At 39.0% G+C, this 12,107-nt stretch overlaps 1 protein-coding gene across 4 annotated transcripts in view; it reads right to left on the reverse strand.

The window, feature by feature from the left end:
* Positions 1-12,107, reverse strand: part of LOC309506766 (uncharacterized protein) — a 45,951-nt gene that overhangs the window by 14,846 nt on the left and 18,998 nt on the right. For 3 of the 4 annotated variants that reach the window (XR_014208901.1, XM_082180727.1, XM_082180726.1), the window contains one exon: positions 1,665-2,768. Coding sequence is in view for 3 of the 4 variants with exons in the window: in XM_082180727.1 (XP_082036853.1) it covers positions 1,665-2,768 (1,104 nt within the window). In the remaining variant the exon portion in view is untranslated. Of the gene's footprint in view, positions 1-1,664; positions 2,769-9,716; positions 11,682-12,107 lie in introns of all 4 variants that reach the window. The other variant, XM_082180728.1, reaches the window with a different exon arrangement.

Genomic DNA, 12,107 nt, shown 5'->3' on the forward strand with positions numbered 1-12,107 from the left:
GATGACCTTCAACAAAGCAGTTTCTGTACTGTGCATAGATCTAAAGCCAGTTTAAAGTCTAAAAGTTTAGAAGTAAAAGGCAACTTGGATATAGGTCTAAAATGATTGAGGAGAGATGGATCCAAATGGGGTTTCTTAAGCAGAGGGTGAACTACAGCATGTTTAAAACTAGCAGGGACAATTCCGGTGGCTAGAGAACTGTTAATAATATCTGTTACAGCTGGGCACAAAGTTTCAAACACTTCCTTAAAGAGACGAGTAGGGACGACATCAGACTCACAACTGGAACATTTTACCTTAGAAACAATATCAACCAGCTGAGAAGAGGAAACAGGATGAAAACAAGTTAGTGAATCGATTGGTGAACAGGTCAAAGGTGGATTATATATTGCTGACTTAATGGAACCCTTGATAGTCAAAACTTTTTCATAAAAAAACTCTGAAAAGTTCTCACATGTTTCTCGAGATGGAACAAGAGTAGGGGCTGGTAAGGGTTTTAGCACAGAATCAATTGTATTAAACAGCATTCTCGGCCGATTTGCATTTTCTGTGATGAGTTTTGAGAGGAATTTGGATTTTGCCTGTTTCACTGATTTTTGGTAACTGATTAAGCATGCAGTTAAACGTTCATATGAAATTTGAAGTTTATCTCTTTGCCACTTTCGCTCTGCCTTACGACACTCTTGTCTAAGAGAGCGAGTAAAGTCATTTAACCAAAGGGGGAAGTGTTTTCAAAGACTTGATTTCGTTTTGGGGGTCTACCAGAATAGGTTCCCTTTTGAGAACGGTTCACTTGTATTGGGTAGCTATACGCTATGGGAAAACTCCTTTTCTCGAGAATATTAAGCCTTTGACTGGCACAGTGAGTGTGCTTCCTGCCTCGGCGCTGAACCCGCTGAAGCTGCACTCACTCAGGGCGGCTGTTCTCATTGCGAGAGCATGGCGCTCTCCGCTCTGTGCTCGCGGCCAGTGAGAAAATAATAAAATTACTTATTTCACGTCTCCTTGCACTTAAACGGACAAGTTCACACAAATTTATCTCAAAATGACCGCCTTTGTGAGTATCTAATTAAACAGTCAGTTATGGCTAAAGTAAACGGTAAAGAAAGAACACATGTGCTAATATTCCTGCCGTTGTTTGTGTTCTTCATGTTAATCTAATGTTAAACTACAAAAGACAAAGAACTCACTCCCTGCTCTTCACTGAATAATGTTTTTGTAACTTATAGGCTACAGTTAATTTGTACAGTAAAGATTATATGCAGTGTCAATTTGCATTTGATTACAATTTCTGTACCTAAGAACAACTGTTAAACCTACCTGAAAAACCTTATAAGCCCAGATTATTTCATTTTTTATCTTTGTTGTATTGTATTTAGCCTATTAATTTATGTTATTGCTAATAATATTGCGGCTCCTAAAGCTCTTGCACGATCATAACCCTTCTTTTTCTAATGATTTTTCTATGACATTTTCTCTTTTGTAATGTCTCTCAGCCATCTCTATCTTTAAATGTTCTAATCTTTCTTCAAATCTCCCTCTTTCTCACTCTCCCTCTCGTCCCCCATCCTGAGTGGACATGCCCCCTATAGCTGATTGGGTACAAGTGTGTTGTGCTGCTCGATCCGATCCACTTTCAGCAGCTTTTCTGTTGCTTACTATACCTTTAAGTTGCCTTACTGCAGAGTGAGAATTGCGAAGATGAGTTTTTAGACTTGTGTTCCATTTAAATCTCTTCTCACACAGATGACATGCGTAAGACATCTCTTCAGTGTGATTTCTCACGTGACCATTAAATCCTTGTTTACTGGTGAAACTCTTGCCACACTGAGAGCAGGTGAAAGGCTTTTTTCCGACATGAATTCTCATGTGAGTTTCAAGGCTTTCTCTACGTCTGAAAGTCTTTCCACACTGAGAACAGGTGAAAGGCTTTTCTGAAGTGTGAGTTGCCAAATGATCCTTAAGTTGTCCTTTCTGTGTAAAACTCTTTCCACACTGAGAGCAGATGAAAGGCTTTATTCCAGCATGAATTAACATGTGATTCTTCAGTCCTCCTTTACGTGTGAAAGACTTTCCACACTGAGAGCAGGTGAAAGGCTTTTCTGAAGTGTGAATTACCAAATGATCCTTAAGTTGTCCTTTCTGTGTAAAACTCCTTCCACACTGAGAGCAGGTGAAAAGCTTTATTCCACCATGAATTAACATGTGATTCTTAAGGCTTGCTTTACGTGTGAAAGTGTTTCCACACTGAGAGCAGGTGAAAGGTTTGTCTTCAGTGTGAATTACCAAATGATCCTTAAGTTGTCTCTTCTGTGTAAAACTCTTTCCACAGTGAGAGCAGGTGAAAGGCTTTATGCCAGCATGAATTAACATGTGACTCTCAAGGTATCTTTTACGAGTGAAATACTTTCCACACTGAGGGCAGATGAAAGTTGTTTTTTCTGAAGTGTGAATTAACACATGCTCATCCAGTTGTCTTTTCTGCGTAAAACTCGTTGCACAGTGAGAACAGGTGAAAGGCCCTTTTCCAGCATGAATTAACATGTGATTAATGAGGCTTCTTTTCTGAATGAAAGTCTTTTCACACTGAGAACAGGTGAAAGGCCTTTTGACTTCTGTCATTTGAATGCTGCTTTGTGAGCAACTTTTTTCAGTTTTGAAGCAACTGAATGATTTTTCTCCAGCGGTGACATCATGAGCTTTCTGATGCTGATGTTTCTCCTCCACTTCATTCAGATCTTGAATTTCCTCTTTCACTTTCATCAAGCCTAAAATGAAAATGATGAAAATCAATTGGGGGCCTACTAAAAAAATAAAGAAAAAAAATGTCCTTTGTGTTTTTGAAAAGTTTCATGCAAAGAAACACTACACAACTTTAGACTGAACACGTAATACACATGCACATTTACGCAATACTTAATATGCATGCATCACAGTTTTCACAAATTCACATTTTTGTTGTTTACACAGAGACGCTTAAAGGAACACTCCACTGTTTTTTTAAATAGGGCTTATTCACTTTCTTTCCTACATTTAGATAGGTGGGCAAATGCATTTTTGTCTCAGTGCATGCATTGTTTTAGTTTGACAGGGTCGGCGCTAGCTTAGCTTAGCACAATGAATGGAATCCTTTGTTGCCAGCTAGCATGTCCTGAGTAAAAGTGATATAAAAAATGTTAAAAAACCACCTAATTACTTCTTGTGGCCTGCGTATTCACAACAAGTACAAATAGTGATGCAGATTAACACTAGGCGATTTCCTAGGCAGATATTGACTTATATATTAAGGACTATATTAGGGGGAAGCACAGGCGAAGCACTGCTACTTGGGCGTGATATCTCTGCGCCCAAGTAGCAGTGCTTCACCTGTGCTTCCCCCTAATATAGTCCCAAGTCAATATCTGCATAGGAAATCGTCTAGTGTTAATCTGCATCGCTATTTGTACTTGTTGTGAATACGCAGGCCACAAGAAGTAATTAGGTGGGTTTTTTATTTTTTTTATATCACTTTTACTCAGGACATGCTAGCTGGCAACAAAGGATTCCATTCATTATGCTAAGCTAAGCTAGCGCCGACCCTGTCAAACTAAAACAATGCATGCACTGAGACAAAAATGCATTTGCCCACCTATCTAAATGTAGGAAAGAAGGTGAATAAGCCCTATTTCAAAAAACGGTGGAGTGTTCCTTTAAAATGCCGTTGTCAAACTTTAAGATGACGTTGTCATGTAAATAAAAAGTATCTGCATTTGTGGCAGGCAGAAGAGAAAAAAAATCTATAAAAAGTACTGTATTGTCTCCTATACCCACAAGAGGGCGCACGTGACTTTACTTTATTTTGATAATTAGTAAAAAAAAAAAAAATCTGTTTAGTCATACAAAGCTATTATTACCAGAGCATGTGATCAGAGCAGGTATTTTTACCATTGTTGCCCAGCATGGCTATACCAGTTCAGCAAACAGAAGTCTACTACTGAGAAATTTCACGTTATTTGAGCGGACTTTGCTTTTCCACTGCGTGATCGGTACATTATTGGAGCGTTTGGGCCGTTAACGACAGAGCAGAACACGCAGCGCAAACAAGAAGCGGAACTTTGAGCACACACACACCCGGAACGGAGAGTGCGGCGGACACACGGAGCGGAAAAGACCCGCTCGTGAAGTTACTAAACAAGCTGCGCGAGAATGAAACCTGATCGCCGAACACAGAGGGGCGGGACGGCATATTTTCGGCCTTTTCAATAGCAGCCACAACAGGAAGTCCTTAAAACGAGTCCAAAAAGGTGCTGCGTCAATTGCTTTATTTTTTTTAATGCGTTAAACATCTCAAATGAATCGCAAAGATTAACGCGTTAATTCCCCTAGCCCTAATAACATATATACACTCACCTAAAGGATTATTAGGAACACCTGTTCAATTTCTCATTAATGCAATTATCTAATCAACCAATCACATGGCAGTTGCTTCAATGCATTTAGGGGTGTGGTCCTGGTCAAGACAATCTCCTGAACTCCAAACTGAATGTCAGAATGGGAAAGAAAGGTGATTTAAGCAATTTTGAGCGTGGCATGGTTGTTGGTGTATTTCACCAACTGCTCAGTTACTGGGATTTTCACGCACAACCATTTCTAGGGTTTACAAAGAAAAGGGAAAAACATCCAGTATGCGGCAGTCCTGTGGGCGAAAATGCCTTGTTGATGCTAGATGTCAGAGGAGAATGGGCCGACTGATTCAAGCTGATAGAAGAGCAACTTTGACTGAAATAACCACTCGTTACAACCGAGGTATGCAGCAAAGCATTTGTGAAGCCACAACACGCACAACCTTGAGGCGCATGGGCTACAACAGCAGAAGACCCCACCGGGTACCACTCATCTCCACAACAAATAGGAAAAAGAGGCTACAATTTGCACGAGCTCACCAAAATTGGACAGTTGAAGACTGGAAAAATGTTGCCTGGTCTGATGAGTCTCGATTTCTGTTGAGACATTCAGATGGTAGAGTCAGAATTTGGCGTAAACAGAATGAGAACATGGATCCATCATGCCTTGTTACCACTGTGCAGGCTGGTGGTGGTGGTGTAATGGTGTGGGGGATGTTTTCTTGGCACACTTTAGGCCCCTTAGTGCCAATTGGGCATCGTTTAAATGCCACGGCCTACCTGAGCATTGTTTCTGACCATGTCCATCCCTTTATGACCACCATGTACCCATCCTCTGATGACTACTTCCAGCAGGATAATGCACCATGTCACAAAGCTTGAATCATTTCAAATTGGTTTCTTGAACATGACAATGAGTTCACTGTACTAAAATGGCCCCCACAGTCACCAGAACAATAAACATTTTAATATAACCCTCCAATGCATAGTTAAAGGGACATTGTGTAGGAATTTCTCCCATCTAGCGGTGAAATAGTATTTTGCATTCAAACAAATAGTGCTCTCCAGCGCCTTGCATTTTCAAATGCATGTTGCATCTACGGTAGCCGTTATGTACCAAAAAGCTATGACAGGATGTCTTATAATAGCACTTCATCGAGTTTTCCTTCGGGTGAACTGGTTTGTTATTTCAAACAAACTGCAACTTGACACAACGAACAAACGAATGTTACAGTTTTGAACAAACAAAACTTACAACCTTGTTTTTAGGGCCTTCTCTACTTTACTCAATAGCTGCTATTCATCAAAGAGCCTGTTTAACTTTTAACTATAAATGTTCTACTGTCTATATAATAAAGTTCACAACCAAGCAATTAAAAAAAGCTTGTAATTAACACTAGAAGTGCCATGGCAATTTTATATCTGCAATAACTTTGTTGAAAAAATAAATAAAATCCTGCCGGTACCTGACTTTTCCTAAAAGTGTCTGTATTTTCATTTAAAATGTTTTTCATATAAATTACACATAAGGCAAAAAAACAAATGAACATATTTACCTATTTCGGCCATAGACGGTCATATTGACCGCACTGAATTTTGCGGTATTATTATAGGCTATACCAATATACACAACACTAAAATGTGGTAAAAAAAATACACAAAAAATATTCAACAAATCATTTAAATGTAATGATATTCAGAACAGAACAAGAATGAAAAAATAACTATAAACAAGCCAAAATGAAATACTTTATAAGCGAAAGTGAAAGTAAGCGGCGTTAGGCTCACGTAACTCTCTAATTAGAATAAAAATGTTTCAACATTTGCAATGTATTTGGATAGTAAACTATTCTTTATTATAGGCTTTGTACTTCACTCACGTTCCAATATCGACGGAAAAATCATCCTCTTCACACGCGCAAAAATGGTACGAATTGTACTAGGCTACTGACTACATAAACAGAGCAGTGGAATTTTTATATGTTAGGTTGACTATTTTATTATGGCTAAAATGAACAGGCTGCAATGTCAAGATTGCAATGCTGTAATATGGTGTGTGTGTGTGTGTGTGTGTGTGTGTGTGTGTGTGTGTGTGTGTGTGTGTGTGTGTGTGTGTGTGTGTGTGTGTGTGTGTAGTAGGCGGGCGCGGGCACGGGTGCGATCGAACAGTGGAAACATGAAAACATAGGCTACTCTGTCGCTTTGGTTCAGGACATCTACGGATATTATTTATTTATAAATGTACAATTAAACTTGTTTAAATTTACAGTTTGGAGTTGTTTTGTTTTTAAAATATATCCTAATACAATGAATGCATTAATCTCTCAATTGGGTATTTATCATTAAAGATATAGAGTTTGGAATCTATTTGACCACTTGCGGCAGTTCTAGTAGTTATGGAATTCTGGCACTTCTAGTGTTAAGACCGCAACATTGACTTACCTGTCGAGAAGAAAGCAGGCACCTTCAGCATCTCTTTTGAAAGCTTTTTCCTGCATTAGCTATCCCGACATTAACCCTTGTTTTTTGTAATCTCCGGTCACGTTTCATTTTACGGTCTATTTTGGACTTTTTCGACGACAAGGACTCCTTATCCTGTGACTCAGCATATGTATGGTCCTCCATTATAAATAACCGTACAGTGCAGCCTTTTAAACTTGCCGGGGCAATGACAAGCGCCTCTCACTGCTCTGCTCTTCCGCTTCTGCTGGCTTCAGTCACGTGACGCTGGCTCTGAACGAAAATGCGTTGTGGAAACGCGTTGGCTTAGTACTTTTTGTCCCTCTCTGCTATTATAGTTTTTTAAGATGGCGGAACTACATGGAAGCCTCTGTGGACCTACCCGTCCCATGTATATATAGATAATAAATTCTTCATTTACGAGGATAAGTCAGATAATTAGCAGAGGTATTTGTATACCATTGAGGACATATTTATGAATAAAAATATTGATTTTAGATAATAAAATACCTAAAAACCTACACATTGTCCCTTTAAGGCCCTTTCGGTGACTTCAAGATGCTAGATAATCTTTCTGTCTCCAAAAATCATCAATTGCCTCCTGTGAAATGTCTCCTACTGTGACAGCTGCCATAGCGCCTGTCACCGAATGCTGACTGTTTGTCCGAGTGAGTGGAGGGGGCGTGGCTTAGCCATAGGTCAATTGGGAACAACAGCAACTTAGCCACGGAGTTGAAGGCCACATAAAATCACTGAGCGGGGTCAGCACATGCTGAGGTGCACAGTGCACAGAGGTCGCCAACTTTCTGCAGAGTCAATAGCTACAGACCTACAAACTTTGTGTGGCCTTCAGATTAGCTCAAGAACAGTGCGTAGAGCTTCATGGAATGTGTTTCCATGGCAGAGCAGCTGCATCCAAGCCTTACATCACCAAGTGCAATGCAGAGCGTCAGATGCAGTGGTGTAAAGCAAAGAGCCACTGGACTCTACAGCAGAGACATGTTCCCTGAATCACGCTTCTCTGTCTGGCAATCCGATGGAAGAGTCTGGGTTTGGCGGATGCCAGGAGAACGGTACTTGCCTGACTGCATTGTGCCAAGTGTAAAGTTTGGTGGAGGGGGGATTATGGTGTGGGGTTGTTTTTCAGGGGAAACACTTAAACTAATCTAACATACACCTATGCATACAATTTGTCGAGAGAAAGAGAGCTGAAGCAGAATACAGGAAAGTGAAAGGTTATAGCATTGTTTAAAATTCAGCAGATTCAACAGTCTTGAGCAAACCATCAGTCTTTAGTTCTAATACTTCTTTAAAAATGGTAGGGATACTTAATGTATCAAATAATGAGACTAAGTTTGATACTTGCATGTCTGCAAATTTGAATAAAACTGTTCTGATGCCATTTGTATAGGCTCCAGTTGATCTTTGCAGATGTTGTCTTGATGATACAGGACCAGTTGGAGTCAGAGGATCTTTGGTGAATGGAAAGACAAGGCTGCAGCCTGGCACAAACTTAGGGGTCCTTAGAAGACTTCTACCTCAGCATCATCTTCACATCAGTATTTCTCAGAAAATGGAAAACTTGTAATCTTGTGATGAAATGTTTGAAGATGAGGATGAAAAGTAAAAAGATTCTTATAAATACAAATGTGTCAGAGTTAGCAGGAATTTGCAGAAAGTTGTGACTCTCACTTAATTATTGTTGAGAAGGACAAATAAGCCCTTTTAATCCTATATAGGCCTATTATATTACAACTTTAGGAATGTACATGTAGGCCTGTATAATTTTCCCATCTCATGATTTCCTTTTATAGGGGTTGGCCTATGTATTCATTCTCTCTTTTGGATTAATGTTTCAGACTTGCATGGTATGGTTAACCTAAATCACATGTGTAGCATGTTTGGTCTCTATGAACTTCAATCTTCGTTCCCCATTTGTTAATTTACATTAAATTTTGCTAACAATATGACACATTCGTATTTATAAGAATCTTTTTACTTTTCATCTTCACACTTTAAAAATGACTGATCACAAGATTACAAGTTTTCCATTTTCGGAGAAATACTCATGTGAAGATGCTGAGCTAGAAGTCTTCTATCCTAGAACACGAGCTGTCGGTAGCTGCAGTCATCAAGTCTAGCTAAAGCAGTGTACATTGTAGCTTATATAGATTTTTGTGGGCAGTGGAGACAAAGCACCTGGGTGACGACCTTAAACAAAGCATGCAAATGAAGCATCCAGGTATATGAACCTGCCCTAGACTCCAGAGGGTTAGCAATCCTAATCCAATCAGCATAACTATTGAAACACTGAGACAGGGGCTCCAAGAGCCATTAAAGACACAGGGTGAGAGTGTCAGTAATCTGACTCATTTGACTTACAATAAAGAGAACATAACTGGCAGGGATTTCTTGCTGGAAACTTTAAGATAATTATTCATCTGATTTCATCATCATAACCTTAAATACTAAATGCAAGTTACTCTACCTTAGTTTTTAATGTTTCATGTTATGTTAGTTCATGTTAGTTTGTTCATGTTATGTAAGGACATAAGATCAGCAGATGTTAAACAGATTGTTCATTTTTTATTCCCACAACATCAAGTGCAAGCTACATTTTTATTGTAACTGAAACTAAGCAATATAATGCTTTGCGAAAAATAAAGTGAAGATGAACAGACGACAACCAAGAACAAAAATGTAATATTCAGCTCACAAGAGTATCTACAAGCAAGAGTTTGTTGTTAGTCGCCAGCAACAGCACAGCAGATCCAGAAAAACAATGAAACTCAAAACTGTCCTGTTCCTAGAGTTAACATTACAACAAAAGCATATCTTGGTTCTGTGAAAAATAGCAAAACCAATGCTACTCACATGTGGAGTAGAAACAACGCAATAACAGCGTCCATTTTCAGGCCTTCCCGCTTCGGTCTCTCAGTGCTGGAAAGCTTTTCTAATAATAATAATAATAATAAGGCTCCTAAAGTTCTTGCACGAGCATAACCCTTCTTTTTCCAGTGATTTTTCTATGACATTTTATCTTTTGTAATGTCTCTCAGCCATCTCTATCTTTAAATTTTCTCGTCTTTCTTCAAATCTCCCTCTTTCTCACTCTCTCTCTCGTCCCCCATCATGAGTGGACATGCCCCCTATAGCTGATTGGCTACAAGTGTGTTGTACTGCTCGAGCCGATCCACTTTCAGCAGCTTTTCTGTTGCTTACTGTACCTTTAAGTTGCCTAACTGCAGAGTGAGAATTGCGAAGATGAGTTTTTAGACTCGTATTTCGTTTAAATCTCTTCTCACACAGATGACATGCGCAAGACATCTCTTCAGTGTGATTTATCGCGTGACTATTAAACTCGTTTACTGGTGAAACTCTTGCCACACTGAGAGCAGGTGAAAGGCTTTTCTGACGCATGAGTTGCCAAATGATCCTTAAAGGTGTGATTTCTGTGTACAACTCTTTCCACATTGAGAGCAGGTGAAAGGATTTATTCCAGTATGAATTCTCATGAGATCCTTGAGGTTGTCTTTACGTGTGAAAGTGTTTCCACACTGAGAGCAAGTGAAAGGCTTTCCTGAAGTGTGAATTAACAAGTGGTTCTTGAGGTGTCCTTTACATCTAAAACTCTTTCCACATTGAGAGCAGGTGAAAGGCTTAAAGGCTTTATTTCAGAATGAATTTTCATATGATTCTTAAGGATTCCTTTACGTGTAAAAGTTTTTCCACACTGAGAGCAGGCGAAAGGCTTTTCTGAAGCGTGAGTTACCAAATGATCCTTAAGGTGTGATTTATATGTAAAACTCTTTCCACAGTAGGAGCAGACGAAAGGCTTTATTCCAGCATGAATTAACATGTGATTCTTAAGGCTTTCTTTACGTGTGAAAGAGTTTCCACACTGAGAGCAGGTGAAAGGCATTATGCCAGCATGCACTAACATGTGATTCTCAAGGTTTCTTTTACGTGTGAAAGAGTTTCCACACTGAGAGCAGGTGAAAGGCTTTCCTGACATATGAGTTACCAAATGATCATTAAGGTGTGCTTGATATTTAAAACTCATGCCACAGTGAGAATAGGTGAAACGCTTTATTCCAGTGTGAATACTCATGTGATTCTTGAGGTTTTGTTTACGTGTGAAAGTGTTTCCACACTGAGAGCAGGTGAAAGGCTTTCCTGAAGTGTGAATTAACAAGTGGTTCTTGAGGTGTCCTTTACATCTAAAACTCTTTCCACATTGAGAGCAGGTGTAAGGCTTTATCTCAGAATGAATTTCCATATGATTCTTAAGGATTCCTTTACGTGTAAAAGTTTTTCCACAATGAGAGCAGGCGAAAGGCTTTTCTGAAGCGTGAGTTACCAAATGATCCTTAAAGTGTGATTTATATGTAAAACTCTTTCCACACTGGGAGCAGGTGAAAGGCTTTATTCCAGCATGAATTAACATGTGATTATTAAGGCTATCTTTACGTGTGAAAGAGTTTCCACACTGAGAGCAGGAGAAAGGCTTTATGCCAGCATGAATTAACATGTGATTCTCAAGGTTTCTTTTACGTGTGAAAGACTTTCCACACTGAGGACACGTGAAAGGCTTTTCTGAAGTGTGAATTAGCACATGCTTATCCAGTTGTCTTTTCTGTTTGAAAGTCTTTTCACACTGAGAACAGGTGAAAGGCCTTTTGACTTCTGTCATTTGAATGCTGCTTTGTGAGCAACTTTTTTCAGATTTGAAGCAACTCAATGGTTTTTCTCCAGCGGTGACAACATGAGTTTTCTGATGGTGATGTTTCTCCTCCACTTTATTCAGATCTTGTATTTCCTCTTTCACTTTCATCAAGCCTAAAATGAAAATTATGAAAATCAATTTGGACAAATGGATAATAAAATAATTTACATGAAAATATAGGGCCTAATAAAAACTGAAAAAAAAGTCCTTTTTGTTTTTGAAATGTTTCATGCAAAGAAACACTACACACCTTTAGACTGAAAACGTAATACACATGCACATTTACGCGATTCGCAAATACTTAGTATGCATGCATCACAGTTTTCACAAATTCCCGTTTTTGTTGTTTACACAGACACGCTTAAAATGCCGTTGTCAAACTTTCAAATGACATTGTTGTGTAAATAAACTGTAAAAATCACAAAAAAAATATCTGCATTTGTGGCAGGCAGAAAAAAAAAACAACCTATAAATAGTACTGTGTTGTCCCCTATGCTCAAAAGAGTGTGCAAGCGAGCGCAATAATCAAATATAACCAA

Source organism: Leuciscus leuciscus (assembly GCF_965113295.1).
Source record: "Leuciscus leuciscus genome assembly, chromosome: 1".
Taxonomy (NCBI): Eukaryota; Metazoa; Chordata; class Actinopteri; order Cypriniformes; family Leuciscidae; genus Leuciscus; species Leuciscus leuciscus.